The sequence below is a fragment of the Nicotiana tomentosiformis genome, chromosome 1 (genome assembly GCF_000390325.3).
Source record: "Nicotiana tomentosiformis chromosome 1, ASM39032v3, whole genome shotgun sequence".
In the NCBI taxonomy this organism is placed as follows: domain Eukaryota; kingdom Viridiplantae; phylum Streptophyta; class Magnoliopsida; order Solanales; family Solanaceae; genus Nicotiana; species Nicotiana tomentosiformis.
Window position 1 is genome coordinate 12,001,932 of NC_090812.1, and position 23,610 is coordinate 12,025,541.

Sequence of the window (23,610 nt, forward strand, 5' to 3'; positions counted from 1 at the left end):
GTCAAACACTGATTAAAGGCAAACTAAATTCTAGTTGAAGGTTAGGTATCCCAACTATGGGTCTTTCAATTGAATTCTAGTACATCAGAGCGTGTCTGTGGCTGTATCAATTCAGAGTTTGACCGTATGTGTTTTCATGTATATTTTTATTTTTATGCAATACCACTAGGTTAAATGACCTAGTAAAAAGTACTGTAACTTTTTATAACAAACCTAATTTGGTAATATAGTAAATAAGTTAAAACGCTCTGATAGTGTAAAAATCAATTACTCTACTGAAGTTGGAATAGGGAGGATTAATCCCCACGGCCTACTAGCTAAAAGTTGTGTTTTTTGGTTACAAAAAAGAAATGTTTTGATCTATGTACGGAAAAGAGATTTGCAAATGCGACTATATCCAGACTTAACTGCTCAATGTTTATTCTGTAAAGAAAGACAAATGACATTCACAGATTGTTTTTTCTCCTTTTCTTATTCTTCTGCTAGCTTCAAAGTTGAGAAGTTGCTCTACCCAAAGATTATGTAAATGCTTCTCGCTGCTGTGTAGGTAGCTCTAGTTCAGGCTCAAATGCTGTTAGCCGAGAAAAATACTGATCTACCATGTCATCTGTTACTTTATCCAAGCTTGGAGGATCCCACTGCACGTTTTAACAAAAATCAAGAAATGCTCTCCAAGGTTAAAGTTTACTGTTAGGAAAATTCCTCCGGGAAGGGGATCATAATTCATAAAAATAGCATATTGGTCCACAATAATATTGATTTACCTTAGGTGCAAAATCTCTATCCACAAGCCGTGCACGAACCCCCTGATAGGAAGATATTAGTACACTGTGATGATCATCTACGGAATTTAGCACTGAGACCTTTTTTGAGCAGCATATATTACCTCACAGAAGTCATTAGTTATTTGTCCAGAGAAAGCTTGCACTGACATTCGATACTCACGAATTAGACACTGGTCCAGAGTTTGATGTCTACCTTCGCGTATCTGATCGGAAGCATTGTTGGAGGGTCATCTCACAATGCCCTGATGGCAGAGGGGAAAAGGAGAACATTCTATCTAAAAAAAACTTACAGATCTCAGTGAAACCTTCAAGCTCAGTGGGGTTGTTTTTCGTAGTTTTCTCAATGTTAAAATACACCATGCATCATGCTTCTTGGCTGCCTCACTTTCCTGGCAAAATTCAAATTTCTTTTTAAAAATGTAATCACACCCGTCCTTCAAAACTTCCACGCATGTAGTAGACTTTATATGTTTACTTAAATACGTTAGTGTCAGTATTTTAGAAACAAAATGAAAATCCATCTCGCTCGAAAGAGCACCCAGAGGTTGTAGATGCAAACGCAAATGACTCAGTTTGTACTATGGTGCAAAAAAGTGCAGCATTTAAAGGCTTCTCCGTGCAATTTATATGGGGATGTTAGAATTTCCACAATATGCTTTGCCCAAAGAATGATAGATATAGGTTAGTGTGACAATAGCACTAGGACCTATAGGTACATTTTGAACCCCGGGGAGCAAGCAAAGAGTATGCTGAGCAATGATCATTGTGTTGTTTCAGATTTTTCAAATAGTGGTAACTTGTGATGGCCGAGGTATTAAAAGCAAAGCAATCAGATGCTGAACATTATTGCATTGATCAACTAAAATTATGTTTCCACTGGCACCTAAGGGTGTAGACTATAGCCTAATAGTCAATGAAGTCAGTGAAAACCATGGGAGACTAGGTTCAAATCTAGTAGAGAGTCAGAGACAAAGGCTAGGTGATTTCTTCCTATCTCCCTAATATTTGGCGAGTAGCAAGTACCTGCTAGAATAGTCGAGATGCGAGCAAATTGGCCCAAACACCACCGTTCTAGAAAAGAATAATGTTTCTACTGGCCACGGTTTGACTCTATGCCCATCTGATCGAGTTTCTTACCCGGTAATAGCCTTCACACCCCAGTCTAGTGGAATTAAGATGTGCTATCCTATATAGGCTTACTTCGCCCTCCTATGTTGGCAAGGCTTCTACCTTCTGAATACCACATGTTTAATTCCTGTTCTTTCTTTTCTCACTAGAGATATTAAGCAAATTAAAAACAAATAACATCAGAATTTTGTATCTTTCAGAGACCTTTTCAGCATATATTTGGGAAACAAGTTACACATTCAGAGGAACTATATGCTCACCAAAGCATCAATAATTTCTTCGACTGTGTCATGGCTGAAACATTTATTGAGAGTTTCAATCCTAAAGAAAGAGAAAAGATGGATTAGATTAAGCTATCAAATACAGATTGATCTGCAAGCAAGACCACACAAACTTGATAAGAATTTCTTTTTATAAAAACAAAAGGTTGAACAAGAGTACATACAAAAACCAAAAGATCCATGCGAAACTATGACAAAAGTTATCATGAACCACAAAGTTTTAAGAATGAAGTGTGAATTTTCAGAGAGCTGAAAATTTGTTCCACTAGTTGATGTATTTTAATATAACTCAAGGAAAAGTTGGTGCCATTACCAGTTTCTCTATAATGGAAAAAACAATTTCGCCACTTACAAATCTAATGAAGCTAAATATGAAGAGCTAATTGCAGGATTTTGTGTTTATTAAATTAAACAATTTACCAGAAATTACCAATTTGATTCCTCGAAGAAGAAAGTAAGAGATTGATTTGCAATTCTTTCTTTTTGAGTAGTATGAAAAATGTTATGAAATAAGGCCAAGTGTCTCATCCAATTAAACCTATAACTTGCTTTCCAACAGCAGGTAAGATATTGAAGCAAGGCTGCAGTGTGTCCATTTATGATTTCAATCAATTAACCAAGAGCTTCTTTCTATGTTCTATAAGAAATGTGTACGGGATTCCCCGAAGATGTAGGTAGGGAATCCGCTGACTGGTGTGGTATATATTCTTGATTAACAACTAGAAAAGGTGTTTCAAATCCAATAGCAGCCCATAACACAAAATGGTAATTTGTATCAGTCCACCCCCTTTCAAACTGTAGCAAGAACTAACATATTTATGGACATTACATTTTACATGTTTACCAAGGATGACAGGTACCTGTGAAGTACACTTGTTGGATCTGGATGGACAATCTCTCCACAATTTTCAAGAGATCTTTCAATCACTGAGGGATCATCAGTCATCAATTTACCAAGTTGTTCCTCAATTAAGGGAAGCTTCTGAGAGGATTGGAGAAGGCAGAGAAGCAGTTTTCAGAGCAAAAGTCAAATAACCAAAGTATGCTATTGGTACCTAGGTGCAAAACAAATTTAAGCACAGGTATTAGACTTACTGCACTGTGTAAGTAGTGAGTGGCAAGCCCACAGGATATCATTTCTGCTCCATTGATCTTGTCTCCAGTTAGGGCCAGGTACTCTCCTGCAAATTGAAAACATTTAAATTGCTTTCTTCCATGCTGATTTTTTCTTTCATTTAGGCAGTAGCAAATCTCGAAACAGATGAGAGACAGAGAGAGAGGCAGCATACTAAAAACATATTCCACTTGGAACCACAAAATAGTAGTAGCATAAGATAGATAGGGCTTACATGAGCTGACATGAGTGCATTAGGTTGCTTAACATTTATATGCCATAGAATATGAAGTCATCAAAGAGCCAACCATGTAGATGCAGTGCTACATGATCTAGCATGAGTTATGAGTTATCGGTGATATCCACAAATAAAACGCTTGTAATCCACTAATTTTAGTCTGCCACCATTTAAAGCTAAATATTAAATAGACAGAACTACATATTAACATCATCGTATGAAGTTAAATTGTTTTTAAAAAAAAAAAAGAAACAATGGCAGTCCAGACAAATTCTGAACAGAGGCAGGATTCAAAGTCATAATCTTCAAAATACACGAAACAGGAGGAGGAACACAAGCTTAGTTCCAAAGAGATAGGGAAAAATAAGATGAAGTAAAAAGAACATCACGTTAGTACAAATATTTTGATAACAAGCATATAAGAAGGGAAACGTCCAGATATGACATGCTTATTTTTTCTCATAGAAGATGGGCATCTCCCCAGAGAAGAGGAGGGGTGTGTGTGTGTGTGTTGTGGGGGGGGGGGGGGGGGGGGCTAGGGAGAGGGGGGATCAGAAAAGTAGTTTCCAACTAGATAATTCATCACGAAAGACGATCAGCTACACGACATGATAGAAGTTATTGATGAATCCAAACCACAGCATGAGATCAGCAAAAGAATTTACCCAAATGACCAGGGAGGTGTGAAAGGTAAAATGACGCCCCAGCATCGGGATGGTAACCAATCAATGTTTCTGGTGTGGCAAAAACCTACATGATACAAGACTCAATACCCTTATAAGAACTCTGAAAAATCAATCTAACAGCACTTGAAACACCTAAACTATCACCTCGCACACCGGCCAAATTTGATAGAACTCTTTGACTATTAAGTTCGATAAAAAATTTATTTTCCTGCACATTCCTTTAGTTCTTGAGAAATTTAAAATCAGGTCATAGCATTTAAATAAGACCAAGATATCTTAATGTTTTCAGCACTTCAAACGCTAAGCCTGTGGTTATAAGTCATATATAACGGAAATAAACAAGCTTCATCACGAAAAGTCAAAAGATTTGATAATATACAATTGTAATTACTATTTAATTTTTTGGTATAAAGAAATTTCATCAATATAGAGCATTCAATTTAAGAAGATTAAAAGATGAATTTTATCAAATTAACTCGGTTGAACTCATAAATAGAGAATAACTAATGAGGCCAAAACAGTCAATAGAGGAAAAGCAAGAGAAGGGGCAGAGGAAAAATTTGCTGAATAAGTTTGTAGCACTAGGATTTGAACTTCTTCCTGAAGAGAACTTATTCAGATTTAAAAGAACAGAAAGTTCATGATATGTGAAGTCACTAAGCTTTAGAGCACAAATGGAACTTCACATTACTTAGCAATGTAGTCTAGCAGTTCTTGAACTAGGAGAATTTATTCTGAACCAACAAATGAAAAACTTATGCAAACAAAATACAACTAATATTTTCCATACAGTTTTCTCAGTTGCAACACGGAAAGTTCCAGGAATTGAGATGCCAGCCCCACCACCCATGGTAATTCCATTCAAAAGAGCAACCTGCATATGGCATCTGAGGATTAATATCTATACTTGGAAACCGCATCCAGGGACCAGCTAATGTCAACAGAAGTATGACAAGTACTGAATATGCAATGACTGAATTCCTTTAACATGGAAATGAGGAGGTGAGAGAGCGAAGTAACTCACATCAGAAAGTGCGCAAAAGGCTCTAGTCGATAAAAAGATACAAAGAGATAAGGATGATATAACTACTGATAAACGCACACCGGATTTCTGAACTAAAAAAAGACGTATATTATGATTAATAAAAGAAAAAAAAGACCATTAAGGTTGCACCTTGTCAAAGCAGAAAATGATCACATGATTTTAACAAAACAAACAACTTCCAAAATTGAGGAGATATAATTTCATGGGCAGAAAGGAACAGACAAAGTATAGGTCTAAACAGGTGACCACTTTGTTGAGCATCAACAATAGCTTATCCCAAATCTTTCATTTCAGAAGTCAAAGAACACAGCAGCAAGAGAACTGTGAATGAACTAAGAAAATGGAGTTGAATATCTATGAATAATTGAATCAAATTTGCATTTGTCTAAGAAGGTTCTTTAAACTTATGAATATGTGACTGATTATATTTTCCTCAACAGGCATAGTTATGAAGATTGTATAGCAGCCAGCATGATATCGTAATGTTGCTACCATTTCAAGTTTGTGAATAAGATCCAATTTTGTGAATAAGATCCAATCAAACTTTGGCAAGACACATCTAACCTCTCTGAATACCTTTTTAATTCAAAAAGAAGTGATTGGTGTAATTAACTGGCGAGGTGCTGCCTTTGCAGCAGCTTAGTCACAATAAGATGAGAGAGAATCCAGTTAACAGAACCAAGTAATCTTCTAATAAATCCAGATATTTCTTTTGATAAAAGATAAATCCAGATATTTTTATAAGAGTATCCTTGAAACTGCCAGCATAAAGTACAAAGGTGTTAAAATTTCAATATGCATTGGCCAATATAAGATGAAAATGTTGATTCACCATCTAATAGAACTTACATATATTTTTAGAAATTCTTAGGTTCCAACTACAGAAGCATATTTTATTATGTGGAAGTCTGGATGCACAGTTAGATCACAACATAAAAGACATGTAACTACAACATTTATTTTTTTGATAAGGTAAATTGTATTAATCAAAAGGGAGAAAAAGCTCCCGCATACAAGAAGTATACCAAAAAGTAGAGAATTTACATCACAACATGATTCTCTACAAAAGTCGCCCAATCTTCTACACAAGTAGGGGCTATATGGGTGCACCAAAAAGCGATCAAAGATAAAAGACTATTCTTAAGATGTGAAAAAGGAGACTCAATCCCCTCAAAAACTCTCCTATTTTTCTCTCCCCAAACTATCCACATGAGAGCTAACAGGGCGAACTTCCATGCCTTTTGCTTGCTTCTTCTGCGAAAACCGGCCCAGCTATATAGCATGTCCTTTACAGTGTTTGGCATCACCCATTGAACACCAAAAAGATTCAGGATTGCCCTCCACAAACCCGAGGACACAGGGCAATGCAACAGAAGATGATCAACTTCTTCCCCTGAGCTTTTACACATGTAGCACCAACTAACAAGTGTAATTCCTCTCTATCGCAGATTTTCAGCTGTCAAGATCACTCCCCTCGCCGCTAGCCATGCAAAAAAGCACACCTTCGTGGGCGCCTTTAGGAATCCAGATCGAGGAGTATGGAAAAGTAGCCTCCTCTCTCACCAACATACTCTGGTAAAAGGACTTTACGGTGAACAAACCATCGCCACGCAACCCCCATCTCCAAGAATCGCAAGATGGATGGGGCTTGTCTTGCCCGTATATCAATGCCAACAAATTTTGGAGCTCCGCGAATCTGTTGGACAATCAATTCCTTCTGGTTTGAAACTCTGAAGACATGGGGGAAAGAGGCCCTCAGAGTATCCTCTCCACCCCACCTGTGATTCCAAAAGCTGATTCTCCTTCCATCTCCCACCTTGTAAGTGATGTTGCCATAGAAAGCTTCCTAGTTCTTCATGATGCTCCTCAACATGTCACACCCGAACGGTGTTGTGATTGCCTTGGTCCTCCAACCCTCTCCCGTGGAATCGTACTTTTCTGTCAATTAACTAGATGAAACTTTCTAGTTCCATCCGTTGCATTCCAAAGAAAATTCCTTTGAAGTCGCTCCAGTTTTTCTGTAATGCTCACGGGAGCTTGCAACAGGGACAAGTAATAGGTAGAGATACTCGACAAAGTGCTTTTGATAAGCACTTCCTTACCGCCTTTTGACAAGTACCGTTTCTGCCAGCCTGCTAATCTTTTTTCAACCCTTTCAATGACTTAATTCCAAACCGTAGTATCTTTATGTAAAGCGCCCAATGGTATACCCAAGTAAGTAGTGGGAAGAGAGCCCAACTTACATTTGAGAACATGAGACAAAGCATTAATGTTAGCAACCTCACCCACCGGAAAAATCTCACACTTACCGAGGTTGATTTTGAGTCCTGATACTATCTAAAACCACTGCAGGACCTGCTTCAGGCAGGTCAACTGATCCATATCGGCATCGCAGAAAACCAGGGTGTCATCTGCGAAAAGCAAATGAGAGACTCTCCGGGCACTGAGCACCCCGATCGGAGCTGAGAATCCTCTCAATAAGCCTCCACCCGCCGCACGATCCATCATTTTACTCACAGCATCCATCACTAGAATGAATAGCATGGGGTATAGGGGGTCACCTTGCCTGAGACCCCTGGAGCTGCCAAAGAAACCACACGGGCTACCATTAACCAGGACAGAGAATCTGACTGAGGAAATGCAGAACTTGATCCATCCCCTCCATCTTTCCCCAAACCCCATCCGCATCATAATGAAATCCAGGAACTCCCAATTAACATGGTCCAAAGCCTTCTCAAGGTCCAACTTGCATAGTAAGTCGGGTTCTCTATTTCTCCTTCTGGAGCCTACAAGTTCATTTGCCACCAAAGCAACATCTAGGATCTGCCTACCTTCCACAAACGCATTTTGGGAGGACGAGACAGATACGTCAAGAACCTTCTTGAGTCTGTTTGAGAGCACTTTAGAAATAATCTTGTAAATGCTCCCCACGAGACTGATAGGCATGTAGTCTCTGATACAAAATGTGCCTTCTTTCTTAGGCACAATAGTAATAAAAGAAGCATTGATACTTCTCTCGAAAACATCATTCACGTGGAAGTATTCAATGACTTCCATCAACTCCCCCTTAATGGTGTCCCAGCAAAGCTGGAAGAAGGCCAAGGAGAAGCCATCAGGCCCGGAGGCCTTGTCACCAGCACAACTCGACGCATCCTCGTGCACCTCCTCCTCCTCGAAAGCCCTTTCTAGCCACTCATTGTCTCCCTCCCCTATGTGGTCGAACTCTATTCCCCCCAAAATAGGCCACCAACTAACTTCCTCTTTGTATAAGTTCTCATATAACCTCACTATCGCCCCTTTTACCTCCTCCTCTCCCTCAATCCTCACCCCGTCCACAATTAAGGACTCTATGAAGTTTCTCATTCGATTTGCAACCGCAACCCTGTGGAAAAACTTGGTATTCGAATCCTCCTCCTTTAACCAGAGCACCCTCGATTTTTGCCGCCATCTAGTCTCCTGTGCAATTGCTAACTCGATTATTTCCCTCTTAACCTCCCCCAATCTCGCTTTCTCAGATTCATCTCGCTCCCTCGCCCCTTCCCCTCTCTCTAATTCCCCCATTTCATGCATAAGCTCCCTCATTTTGACCTTTACCCTCCCAAAAACCTCCTTATTCCACCTAATAATATCTCCCTTGAGCAATTTGAGTTTCTTCGACAGACGGAATGAAGGTGACCCTGATAACCGTAGCTTGTCCACCATTCTTTCACTTTGTCACCAAATCCTGGCACTTTCAACCACATGTTCTCGAATCGGAAAGGAGCACGCACCCCCCTCCCTCTGCATCCATCTAGCAAGATAGGCAAATGATCTAAAGTCAGCCTGGGTAAAGGAATCTGCAGCACATTCGGCACCAGCTCATCCCAGGAGGGCGATATCAGAAATCTATCAAGTCTAGACCTTGAGTTGGAATCCTCCGCCCTGGCCCAAGTAAACATTTCCCCAGACAGAGGAAGATCAATGAGAAAGTGATCATTGATGAAGTCAGAAAACTCATTCATGGCCCTAGAAATCAAACAACACCCTAATCTCTCCTCCGGGAATCTAATAGTGTTAAAGTCTCCCCCTAGAACCCATGGAATGTCCCATTCCCCCATAATATTGGCCAGTTCCTCCCAGAAAGACACCTTGGACCCTTCCCCTACTGGTCCGTACACTCTCCCAAATCCCCACTCCACCCCACTCACTTTATCTTTGACGAGAGCTGCTAAAGAAAAAACTCCCTTCTTAATCTCCTTTACCTCCAAGCTTCTATCATCCCACATAAGTAGAATGCCCCCGGCACTTCCTGCTGCTAGGACCCAGTCATATTTCACACAACTACCTCCCCAGACACTTCTCACGATCGCATCCGACAAAACTTCCATTTTGGTCTCCTGAAAACAAACTAGGTTGGCACCCCCCTCCCTAACTCCCACTTTGATGATGGCCCTTTTGTTTGGGTCATTCATCTCCCTCACATTCCATGAAAGAATCTTAACTTCCATAAGTAACAATAGCCCCCTTTTCCCCACCCCCACCCCTTGCCGAGGTCCCTTTCTCTCTGTCACACACCCGGCCCCTTCTCTGATACACCACTACGTCCCCTAAATTATTTTGCTTAACAACTTTACCCAACTCCCTCCCTGCAACTTTATAAAAAGACAGTTGCTCAATCTCCCTCAACAGTTCTAGCACCTGATTCCGGCTTAGTCCACTGATCCCAAATTCAAACCCCCCGTCTCTTCTTGATCTAACATCTGATTCCGGCTTAGTCCACTAATCCGATGAGTCCTCCCCTCCCTTCAGAGACTGATTTTCCCTCCCCTCCCTTCTATTTGACCTTCCCTTTTCTTCCACCACTACCACAGGCATAAATATAGGGCAAAATTCAAGGCTCAACCAAACCCTGTAACTCAAGTAGCCATCTTCCACCACATTAGAGACAGGGATTCTGCCCCCTTTCCTCACCACAATCCTCACTCGCGAGAGATCGTGTAGGCTGCAAGTGACATCAATAAAAACCCCACAGATTTCCCCAATCTTCTTAAATAGATCAAGACACTAAAGATGCACCGGGAGCCCCACCATATTGACCACCAAAGTTTCGCCGGGGAAACGAGGGTCGAGACACCCATCGTGCTCCACCCATCTGTCTAGCTTTAAGAAATTCCCATCAAACCACTTGTTTCCTCTGACAAGAATTTTTGAAGCTTGAGACTCGTCAACAAATCGAAAGAGATATTGCGTGTCCCCCAGTTGCGATATTTTCAGTCCGTCATTGACGTTCCATACCTCTGCTGCCCAGTTCCTAACAGCCTCTGGAGAACCAACCCATTTGGAGAAAGACCCAATTAGACAAGATTCCAAGAAACCCTTGCGCCTGAGGGTGTGCTCCTGAGACAGCGAGAAGTGCGGCTCCTGTCCTACGTCGAGCTTTCGATGGCATCTTCTCCCAAGTTCTAGGGTTGGTCAAGAGGCAGCTTTGACGAAAGACATGTTTTCCAGCTTTCTAGATTCTAGAGAGAAGTAGGAGCTTCTCTCTCTAGAGTCCATCATATCTAAATTCGACCGTCCCAAAATACTATCCGTAGCTCCGGTGTTGCATGATGCCGGAAAATTCATAGAATGCCACCTGAATCTCAAGATTTTCGTCGGAAAAATAGAAGAAATCTTCTGATTTAGGAGGAACTGGGATGGGAAGGCTCGGAAAAGCCTCGCGAAGAAGCTGTCTGAAGGAGTAGTGAGGTCTGGTCGGAGAAAGCCTCACCCCTCGCCGGAAAATAGTAAAAGTCGTCGAAATTTGGAATTTTTTGGACGGGAAGGCTCGGAACAGCCTCGCGATGAGGCTGTCTGAAGGGGAAAAGTCAGATCTGGCCGGGATATGCCTCACGCGTTGGCGCGTGGCTGAGAAGTCGCCGGAACAGGGCCGCGCGTGAGGGCGCGTGGGTGGTCGTACGCCGGAGGTTCTAGCTGGGTTTTGGTCACGATGGGCTTGTCTCCTGGAGGGTGGTAGTACAATCCTAGGATTCATGAAAGGTAAGTGCCTCGGGGTGAGTGCCTGAGAGGCAGAAAACAGAAGAAAATTCAAGTCAACAGCTTCTTTTAGTATCTGATGTTTGAACAATAATGATACTTACATGTGGCTTCAAGAGTGTGCCAACAACGTATACTAAGTTATTTATTGTCCAACAAAAATCCTTACAGTCTTGAAGATTCCCTGCATCCATCCAATACAAATAATATTACACAAAGAATGGAGAAGATCAAATTAAAATTGAGGTAATAGAAAATTGGCAGCATGAAGATGCCTGCTGCAGTTTTTAAAACGATGCAGAAACGTTTTAATTGTTCCCTAATATAAATAGATATCAATTGCCTACTCACTAAAAACAACAGAACATCCAGCTACCGACACAAATAGCTTAATTAAGATAATTCACATCTAAACAACTTCTTCACAACCCAATTATACAATTACCGACAGTGTTTAAATATCTAAAAGTCCTCTAACCATGTATCACTTGCAACATAGCAGAATATGAACAAGTTCGCCGCGAAGTACAACAGTCAAAATGACGTACCATACCTTGTTTTAGCAAATTATAAATAGTGACAATGTCACCCCCAGCAGAAAATGCCTTGCCACTTCCCTTCAACGTTAAAGAATAGAGTGACTCAGTTATTACTCAGTAGATTAACATATGTAACTTCCCCTTAAAATAATCCAGAAGAACAATAATAGGAGAAGCCATATAAAAATTCAAACAGAAAATTTACTCAACAAATTACCTTCAATACCACGAATCCAATAGCAGGATCATCTTCCCAATTTTTGTACAGCTTCAGCAATCTATCCACCTAAACACAACAGTGTCAGGGAGATTTTATTATTTATTTTTTAAAAATTATAACTATAAATGGGGTGTAGGGGAAATAGGGAGGGGATTACAAGGTGGGGAATCGAACTCTCACCAATAAGGTGAAAATTCAAATAGCCAACAACCAACTGGAGTACTATGATTTCCCAGTATCATGGATAGTCATTCCCAAGACCAAATCAACAGCAAATTCAACATAAAAACACGATTCTGATTTCAAAACACGATTTTAATCAAAAATCTAAAAAGAGAGCAACCGATTTCAAAAATGGCAAAAACAGAAGTAAAAAGTAAAGGTCTTTAAAAGGCAGGAAACTAACAACTGAATAATTGAGAGCATTTAACACATGGGGTCTGTTAAGGATTGCTGTTCTCGAAGAAGCTTTTCCCTCCACTAACACCTGAAAAATACAATTCATATTTGTAAACCAAATGGAATTTTAGATAAAGAATCATAAATTGGATTGACAAAAATTTAAAAAAAAAATCAGAAGAACTGACGGTGCTTTCGGGTTCATCAACAAGGCCATTGCTAGAGACACTGCAAAAGCTTCTGGACTGAGAAACCAAGCGCGAATTCTGCAGTAAACGCCTCAAAATACTTGCTGATTTGAAACTCTGCATATTTCTGTTTGGCTTCTTTTTGTCAAAGATTTTTCTTTATATTGGTAAAGTAGTAGTCTTTGTCTTTTCTTCGATACACAGAAGAAACAGCAAAATAAGAGATAGAATCACAGATTGCTTGTCAAAAACGGCTCACATTTGACGTGACCATTAAATAGGAGCCAAACCTCAGATTGCTTTTCTAGTTTTCTATATTAGTTTCATGTCACATGTGCCATCTTTGAAGCAAAAATAAAATAAAATTCCGTTGACAAGTGCAAAAAAGGCCCACAAATTGGCCATTCCTTCTGACCAGGTACTTCAACCCTGTATTTTGGCACCTAAATTTTGGCACAGACCATAAAACAATATTCAATATTAGATTATTTGGAATATCCTACAAAATTCTAGATTGAGAAATAGCTAAAGCTTAAAAAAACAAGGGATTTTTACGTTGTAGAGCACTAATTAAGAATTTATTTAATAAATAACAATGCTTTTGATTTATTTTTAAAATAGCAGATTTAACAACAATTGTAGCACAAGATGCTCACGTGCAATAATTATCAGGTTTAGAAACTAATAAATACTAACCCTCAAATTAAGGGGATGACTTTAAATTCTTATCAATTTATTCCCCATCCTCTTTCATGATAACTCTATCACTTTTAATATTTAGATTTATTAACATAAGTAAATCTGCATTTTTTTCTAAATAAATTGCACAAATAAACACAAATGAATATACATTATTTCATTATTATATCATTTAAATTTTTATATACATTATAGATAACAATAATATTATACTCTATGAAATTATACAACTATCATGTACTCTGAATATACAATATTCATAAAATAAATATATGATACATTTTGAGTAATAAAATTTAAAATACTCCGAATATATATCGTATATATTCATGGAATTGATAAAATAATTATGTATGTGTATATCCAAATATCATAATATTATATAAAAGTAATATTTAAATATATTTCATAATATACTTATTAAATAATTATTTATTATACCAGTTATATATAACGTATATAATAGGAGTAGTTAGTTATTAGTTATTTATCCAAGTATGTATTATTATCCAAACATTCCCGTTTATCAATAAAAAATCATTTATACAAATGATAAAATGTGTATAACCACCATAATAGGTAGAGATGGAAAGTAATAAAATCATTATTTATGACAAAATCATTTTAAAAGAAAAAGATAAAATCATCTGTTGAGTTTTGATTAGCAATAAAATGCTATTAAATGCTTAAGGAAACGTGTGACTTCCTTCCAATTGAATTATGATATATGTGCAAATATATAATTGCCAAAAATGTCAATTAAGTAATTATGCTAAGATCCTGTAAAAGTTTTCAAAATACTGCCCAGTTATATTTTTTCCCCTAAAAACAACAACAACAACTCAGTATAATCTCACTAGTGGGTCTGGAGGTCTGGGTAGGATAGTGTATACGCAGACTTTACCCCTACCCTAGGGTAGAGACTGTTTCCAATAGACCATCGGCTCTCTCCCTTTACTCCCCACCTTACTCTTGGGATGACTCGAACTCACAACACAACCTCTTGGTTGGAAGTGGAGGGTGCTCGCTAATAGAACAACTCACTCTTGTCCTAAAGCTTAAAAACAACTACAAAATACTTTTTTTTTCGTTTCACATAATAGTTACTAATGGTAATATAATGATATACTAGAAATAACTAAACTATATAATTAGATCTACGAATAGTTACAATTTTCCTAAAAATAAGAAAATGAATTATCAACAAAATTGAAGAAATAAGAAAAGATAATGTCACCAAATTAAAGAGCATTAAGCTTTATTGAATAGGTCCATAGGAAGCATATAAAGCTCGATTTTGTAGTTAAATTGAACCTTTTCGTTATTCTCGAGATGAGGAAATATTTTGAAGCCAATAGTCTTCCAGCCGAAAAAGAACGGTCTCTACCTCAAAATGAAATTCAACATATTTCATTTATTTAGACCAATATGTAAATTTTGTTTTCATATTAACACTATAAAAACATCAGGTGAGACTTATAATTTGGGATAATTAACTTATGGCTTATGGCTTATAAGTAATTCACTTATAGGCACTTTAATATTTAATAAATATATAAATACATTAAAAAATAATTATAAGCTAGCTTAATTAGCTTATAAGTTTATCCAAACACATACTTGTTTTTCGCTTCTTAAATAATTCTAATATCAAACTGAAATTAGTAAAACTATTTGTAGCAACTACAAAATAAAGTTTTAATAAAATTAGATAATCTTGACTTTTTTCAAACCCCTTGATCTGTTAAAATCATCCCTCAAACCCCTTGATCTATTAAAATCATCCCAGGTGACATTAATATCCTTTGGGAAGAATCTCTAGTATGATAATATAAAGGGGTAAAACGAGTATTTAAAAATTCATTTGAAAAATGAGGGAAGAATGTCAATTATTTATAGTTGGAGGGAGAGTTCGATTTTTAAAGCAATGTTGTTTATCACCCATAAGTTTTGGGTTTTTTTTTTCCTTCTATAATAACTAATTAAAAATAGCAAAAGAAATAACATATCCGATTGAGTGAGTGAGTCAGCTCCAGTGTATGTAGCCACCATAAAGACCGAAATTCTTCCGTCACGGAACTTCTTGCAATCGCTTTCTTTTTTTCTTTTTGGGTAGACAATATCTTTTTTAGTTTTTATTAAACTCGGAGATATAAAACTATAAAAGTAGGAGAAGGATAAAAGAAAATAACGATATGTGAACTCACATGTACTGTACGTGAAACTTTTATCAATACCACTAAAGTAGTGATAAAGTAAAGAATTATAGCAAAGAATTAAGAAATAATGCAAGAATATCACACTTGAAATTTGAACATATAAACAAAAGTAATTTATAAATCACTTTTATAACTACACTAAAAAGAAATTCCTTATATTAAGCAACAACAACAACATACTCAGTATTATCCCACAACGTGGGGTCTGGGGTAGTGTGTACGCAGACCTTACCCTAACTTGTGAGGATAGAGAGACCGTTTCCAATAAACTCTCCGCTCACGAAAGTATAAGCACCACATTAATGAAAATATAGACAATAGAGATAGCACCAAAAAATCCATATAAAAGAAGAATAAAAACAACAAGATAGTAAGGTAATCAACAATGAAAGAAAACGACGGTTAGTCATAAAAACCTACTACCAACAGAAAGCGAGACTGCGTGCCAATACTACTGTTATGAACACTCTAGACTACCTACCCTACTACCCTAATCCTCGACCTCCATACCTTCCTATCAAGGGTCATGTCCCCGGTCAGCTGAAACTGCGTCATGTCTTGCCTAATCACCTCTCCCCACTTCTTATTTGGGCTACCTCTACCTCTTTATGGACCCTCCAATGTCAACCTCTCACACCTCCTCACTGGGGCGTCTGTGCTCCCCATCCTCTTCACATGACCAAACCACATAAGTTGTGCTTCCCGCATCTTGTCCTCAATAGGGGCCACACCCACCTTATCGCGAATAACCTCATACCTAATCCTATCTAACTTGGTGTGCCCGCACATCCTCATCTCTGCTACCTTCATCTTCTGGACATGAGCGATCTTGACTGGCCAAAACTCAGTCTCATACAACATAGTCAGTTTGACCAACACTCTGTAGAACTTATATTTAAATTTCGGTGGCACCTTTTTGTCACACAAAATACTGAAAACGAGTCTCCATGTCATCCATCCCGCCCCAATACGATGTGTGATATCTTCATCAATCTCCCCACCCCCTGAATAATAGACCCAAGGTACTTAAAACTTCCTCTCATAGGGATGTCCTGCGAGTCCATCCTCACATTCATTCCCCTCCCTCAGTCCCACCACTAAACTTACACTCCAAGTATTCTTTCTTGGTCGTGCTCAACTTGAAACCTTTAGACTCCAGGGTCTGCCTCTATACCTCTAACTGCGCGTTCACACTGCCTCGCATCTCGTATCAATACAATATCATCTGCAAATAGCATGCACCACGATACCTCCCCTTGGATGTGGCGTGCCAGTACGTCCATCGCCAGGGCAAACAAAAAAGGGCTGAGTGCTGACCCCTTATGCAACCCCATCATGACCGAAAAATGGTTCGAGTCTCCATTTACCGTCCTCACTCGGGTCTTTGCTTCATCATACGTGTCCTTAATCACCTTAATGTAGGCAGCATGTACACCTCTAGCCTCCAAACATCTCCATAAAACCTTTATCGGAACATTATCGTATGCCTTTTCTAAGTAGATGAACACCATATGCAAGTCCTTCTTCCTCTCCCTATACTACTCCATCAATCTCCTAACACGGTGGATGGCTTTTGTAATTAAATGCCCTGGCATAAATCCGAACTGGTTCTCGAAAATAGACACACTCCTCCTCACCCTTAGCTCTATCACTCTCTCCCAAACTTTCATAGTATGGCTAAACAGCTTGATATCCCGGTAGTTATTGCATTTTTGGATATAATCATTGTTCTTGTATACAGGAACCATCGTGCTCCACCTCCACTCTTCGGGCATCTTCTTTGTTCTAAAAATAATATTAAATAACCTAGTGAACTACTCCAATCCCGCCTTGCCTGAACTCTTTTAAAACTCCACCGGAATTTTATCCGATCCGGTCGTTTTGCCCCTACTCATCTTACACATAGACCGCTCAATCTCATCAACTCTAATCCGCCTACAATAACCAAAGTCACAATGACTCTCGGAGAGTTCCAAATCACCCAGTACAATGCTCATGTCCCCCTCCTCGTTCAAGAGACTATGGAAGTAGGCCTGCCATCTCCGCCGGATAAGCCTCTCATCCAACAAAACTCTACCTTCTTCGTCCTTGATGCACTTCACTTGGTGGAAGTCACGATCCTTTCTTTCACGCGCTTTGGCTAACCTGAAAAACCTCTTATCCCACCTCGGCCCTTGAGTTCCTCATGCAAACGACCAAAAGTTGCAGTCTTGGCTATAGTAACTGCTAACTTCGCCTCCTTCTTAGCTAACTTATAGTGCTCTCTACTCGCCCTCTTCTCCTTCTCGTCTACACTTTTTACTAGTTTCAGATACGCTGCTTTTTTGGTTTTCACTTTTTCTTGCACCTCTCCATTCTACCACCAGTCTCCCTTGTGACCACCAGAGTAACCATTTGAGACCCTTAATACCTCTCTCGTGGCTTTTCTAATGCACTGTGCAGTCGTGGTCCACGTAGCGCTTGCGTGCCCACCACTTCTCCAATCCCCCATAGTCAGCAGCTTGACCCCAACTCCTGCGCTTTAGCTTCCGTCAAGGCTCCCCACTTGATCCTATGTTGGCTATACACCACCCTCTTCCTCATCTTCCTCGTGATCTCAAGGTCCATGACCAGGAGCTTATGAAGGGTCGAGAGGTTCTCACTCGGGATAACCTTGCAATCCGTGCAAAGACCTCTATTGGACTTCCTGCAGAGTAGATAATCAATCTGAGTCTCGGCCACCGAACTCCGGAAGGTGACCAAGTGCTTCATCTTCTTCGGAAAACTCGAGTTTGCTATCACCAAATCAAATGCTTTAGCAAAGTCCAACATTGACGTTTCTCCTCAGTTTTTATCTCCAAAACCAAAGCCACCATGCACATCATCATACCCACAGACGTCGCTTCAATGTGACCGGTGAAATCTCCTCATATGAAAAAATTCTCGGTATGGGGGATACCACGCACCATCTCATTCTAATCCTCCCAAAAATGCCTCTTGACTTCCTCATCCAAGTCTGCTTGGGGTGCGTACGCACTGATTATGATCAAAATAAAACCTCCAACAACTAGCTTAATGGTCATCAACCTGCCATTCACCCTCCTAACCTCCACCACTAGTTCACATAGGTCCTTATCAACCAAAATACTTACTCCCGTTCTGGCCCCCACATCCCAGAATACCATAGTTTGAACCCGTCCACATCACGCGCCTTATCTCTTACCCATCTAGTCTCATGTACACAAGCTATATTAATCTTCCTTTTCTCGAGAATTTTCACTAACTCTACAGATTCCGGTCAAAGTTCCTATGTTCCAAGACCCCACTCTCAGCCTAGTAGCTTCCTTAGCCCTCTTATCCCCTTACCCCACGCACCCCCTCCCCTGCATCTCATCCAATTCCTTATATTAAGGCGATTCGATAATTTTTATTTATACATTTTGTCGAATTAGATTTTTCTCTTTTCCTTTGTTTTTATTTTTATGTTCTTTTTGTTTTTAAAAGGATAAACTCGTGTATATAAAATATAAGATTAATTGAAAAAGTGCCACGTTCTTTACGGGAATTTAAATACTCTAAGCTAAATCGTATAAGGAGAAATCAACTCCCATTTAATTCGTAAGACCGGCTGATCTCCTATGACGTGACTACTTATACATATATCGTTGGTATGATCTCGGTATCTTGATGGTCTGATTTTGTATTACGTGGTGATAAGGACTCATCAACTTTCAAATCCAAATATAGTACTCTCGTACACTTACATCGTTCATTTGTAAATAAATAAATAGTAAATAAAAATAACTGATATTAAGTTGCTCCACATGGAATTGTCTATTTATATTTTATAGTGTTTTAGGCACTAGGTTGGAACTACTTATTTTAAGTTGAGTATCTACAGTCAACCACCACTAGTTCTAAATTTTTTGTAAAACCATACCAAAATATTTAATCCTGCATAATATTACCTAGCTAGACCATGGTCCATGTATATCCTTATTTAATTCGAGTGTGCAAATACGTCATGACTAGAATTTTTTTCCTCATGTTATGTAATCACCTTGCGCTAAAATTTTAAAACTATAAAATTGATATATTGGGTCAAGTATCTATATCTATCTATCTATATCTATATCTATAATATATTAAAAGCACATAGACTTTTAGCGAAATATCGTTCATCTTTTGTTACTCTTAAAAAATAACTTTCATATTGAATAAAATTATAATTTAAGTCATTTTTTTAATATTTAAGACCTTGGAATCACCTAAAAATTTGTCTGTAATATCTTTCCTTATTAATCTAGGTACGAAGTCCTACTATTTAAGAGTTTAAAATATATCAATATTTTACCTTATATAAAGTGTGCTATTTGAAAATAAATCCATATATGTAACATATAGGATGTTTAACGTGATTAGCAAATAATTTATATGAAATCATCAGTTCATCACGAAGCACTATAGAGAAGATATAAAATTCATTCAAAACAGTACGCACGTACAATTGTCTCAACAATACATAATTAATTACGCATTTTAAAGACTTCTATTTTTATCATACAAAATGAATAGTTCATGTACAATTAAAGTCATGTATGCACAAGCCCCTCTCTCTCTCTCTCTCTCTCTCTCTCTCTCTCTCTCTCTCTCTATATATATATATATATATATATATATATATATATATATATTAAAAATATGAATACCTTTAGCGAATCGCTCGCCCTTTTTACCTTTTTAATATAGAGTTTATACTGGACAAATAAGTCATTTGATTATTTTTTTAATATTTATACGTTTTAAATTAATTTAAATTTTGACCATTAAATCTTTTCTTATTGAGTTAGGTAAAAACTCCTAATACTTAGAAACCTAATATCGAGTAAGATTTTACTTATATATAAATATAAATTATTTTCTTCTTTGAATTATCTTTTTTTTTTAAGAATTATAATTAAGTTTTTCGAAACTTCCAAAACAATAGTCATTAAATGACTCTAGAAGTCATTCGCCACACAATACGACTTGTTATCCTGGTTTTGAAATTTTTTATTTTTTTTGATAAAGGAAGAATGTGTGCCCGTCAAAGAAATAAAAAAATATACTTTAATAATTGTTCTATTTACTTAAACAATGTAGTAGGTGGCTTTAAGCATTTCAAAAATGTTGTGGATTTTTGAAAACAATGGCAACTCCGTTATTTTGGCAATACTTTTTTTAATTACGCACGGAAATAATAAAGCTCTAGCCAAATTTTCTTTTATGGATTTGACCCGAAAATAATATACACAATTAAAATAAATAGTCATTTGCATCTAAGAAAAAATAATAAAAACACAATTAGTACTTTATTATTTTAGCTAAAACTATTTTTATTTTTGGTGAAACTCCAACAAAGTTTTTACAAATGTAGCCCCCCCCCCTCCTCCCCCCCCCCCAAATAAAACATACAATTAGATCAAATAGCCAATTGTATATAATTTGTTTAGGAGTGTAACTAATTTTGTGCAAAGTATAAGGATTTTTTTTTAAAATAAGCTCCATATTTTTCGCTCATAGATTAATATAGTCCTTTTAGAATCATTTAACGGTAAGCAATTCCATTATAATTTTACTCTTACTTCCATAAAAGAAAATACTCAGATGCACATGGTTATGTGCTTGAGCGGAGAAAGAAAACTCACTCCAAAATGAAGAAAGAGTAAATCAAAATATAGCGATTGAATAATACCTTTTGTAATAATATTTAGTCTTTCCTAATATGTTGGAAATAATTCATAGGACTTTTCTTATTGATCATAGAAATAGAATAATTGTATTTTTGTCCTAAGAGTTTCTTCTTTCGTTGAAAGTTAGCTAATTATTAGGATCTATAATATTTAGAAACCTACCCTTTTGTTAATTTTAATTTTATAACTCTAACATAAGTTTTAATAGATTATTTATATAATCTTTTAAAATTTATATTCATTGAAATAGGATACACGTGCAACGCCCATATTCTAAAACTAGTACTATATTAAAAGCACGAAAGCCCTTAGCGAAATGTCGTTCGCCCTTTTTATCCTTTTAAAATAGTGTTCACGTTGGATAAAATAGTTATTTGATTATTTTCCTAATATTTGAAAATAATCATTTAATTATTCTCCTAGTATTTAGGTTTTTGAAATTAATTAGATTTTATATGTTAGATTTCCCTTAATTTGCACTATGTGATATAGCATATTTGTAAAGAAAAGTAACACTAAAAAAATCAAAGTAGAAACTTTCGAACCTAGAATTCCTTTAAGTTTTGGAGTCTTTGTTCTTTATTATAAATTCTAACCGATTAATTCTAGCAACACAAATAACTCCACCCTATAATTCCACAAAAATTAATATGCAAGGAACGCAGTCACTTGTCTTTGACTGTACTTATGTGTATAGTCTTAAATTTTATTTTCATATCAGAAACTTATGGTTTGATTGACTACATAAATTATGAATATATAAAGTTTGTTGTAAGTTTTTAATTATCTGTCTCACTATCTTATTAATTTTAAATACTTAATTATGCTAATATCCACTTTTATCATTGAGGAGTCCAACTCCTATTTGCAAGGTTAAATTTCCCAAAACTTTAAGTTATTGGGTTCATTCTTTGGGAGCATAGTTATTTGCCTCCACCTTAGTTCAGATTGGTTTCTAACTTCCCGTGACAAAGGCATGAACCCTATGCTGTAATATTTAGGATATTGGGAAGTTTTGATATTTTGGGTTTTAAAATCAAGATTTTAGGCTTCATTTTTTATTTTTTATTACAATGGGGTAGGAGAAGGGAAATGGGAAGCGGATTGTAAAGAGAAAAATCAAATCCTCTCCAATAAGGTGAAAGTTCAAGTAGCCAACCAACTGAGCTACTAAAATTCCTCGCAAGGCTTTATTTGAAAGGATAATGGTAAGATTTTTTTTTAATAGAGTGATTATATAAGAGACTTCTCTTTAAAAAAAATCAATTTAAAGCCGAAGTTTGTGGTTGATCCAAAGCCCTAAATATAAATATGACCAATATTTATTTTTTAGGAACTTTGTTTTGTTAATTTTATTTTACAATTCAAAAATATTTTTTGAATATTATTTATGTTCTTTTTAAAAAGTTTGTTCTTATTAATATAATTACACGTGCAACACGATTAAAAACACGAAGGCCCTTAGCGAAATATCATTCGCCTTTTTTACCCTTTTAAAATAGAGTTCACACTAGACAAAATAATCATTTGATTATTCTCCTAGCTAATATTTAGGAGTTTTGAATTAAATCAGATTTATTACTTATTTATTTTTTTCTTATTTGAATTAAGTAAGAAGTCATTATAATTAGGACTTTAAAATTATTAAATTTTCTTAACTTATATAAAATTTACAATTAAAGTATGATTAAATAACACCAAATATTAATGCTTATGAATTTTCTCCATTTGAACGTTTTTAGGTGCAAAACATATTGTACAATTGTGCTACATTTTAGGTGAAAAATTATGTTGTAAACAAAATAAAAATAAAAATTAAAGAAAGAGGAAGTATTTTGCTTTATCCTTTATCCCAAATCTATAATTAACCTCGAAATGCTATAAGTAGCCTATGTGAGATTGGTCCACTGACTATTAATTTATTTTTTGGTCAATAGTTTATTTATATATAAATATTAATATAGATTTTAAAACAGAATTAGAAAAAAATAATTACGAAAATATTAATAATAGCAAAAAAAAAGTGATTGACAAAAGTTATTTACTAACAGTACAACAAACATAAAATGCAAAAGTTTGATTTTTTATCATTTGACAAAAGATTTTTTGTGTATAAAAATATAGTTACCATTAAATACTTAATATATGGTATGAACTAATAGTAATAATTTGAATCCTCAAAAAATAAATTATTTCTTTTCGTAATTAAAAAAGATAATTAAGTATTTGAATTAAAAGAAATTAGAATATAAAACAAAATCAGTTATAATATTAATAATTAAATTGGTTAACATGCAAATTTTAAGAAATAAGGATGAAATAATAGAAGACAAAATGTATTTA

At 36.6% G+C, this 23,610-nt stretch overlaps 1 protein-coding gene across 2 annotated transcripts; it reads right to left on the reverse strand.

The window, feature by feature from the left end:
• Nucleotides 1-252: 252 nt before the first annotated feature.
• LOC104089447 (3-hydroxyisobutyryl-CoA hydrolase-like protein 1, mitochondrial) lies at nucleotides 253-12,918 on the reverse strand. 2 transcript variants are annotated; one of them, XM_009594349.4, is made up of 14 exons: nucleotides 12,639-12,917; nucleotides 12,458-12,538; nucleotides 12,049-12,117; nucleotides 11,846-11,909; nucleotides 11,397-11,476; nucleotides 5,023-5,106; nucleotides 4,212-4,296; nucleotides 3,290-3,375; nucleotides 3,055-3,176; nucleotides 2,174-2,234; nucleotides 1,076-1,174; nucleotides 887-988; nucleotides 765-806; nucleotides 253-638 (listed from the first exon to the last, which is right to left on the reverse strand). In XM_009594349.4, the coding sequence occupies exons 1-14, from the start codon at nucleotides 12,759-12,761 to the stop codon at nucleotides 519-521; spliced, it is 1,218 nt and encodes a 405-aa protein (XP_009592644.1). In that variant the 5' UTR covers nucleotides 12,762-12,917; the 3' UTR covers nucleotides 253-518. The 2 variants fall into 2 exon arrangements, with proteins under 2 accessions (XP_009592644.1, XP_009592645.1); XM_009594350.4 differs by lacking the exons at nucleotides 11,397-11,476; nucleotides 11,846-11,909 and having other exon boundaries at nucleotides 12,639-12,918.
• Between the last annotated feature and the right edge of the window lie 10,692 nt (nucleotides 12,919-23,610).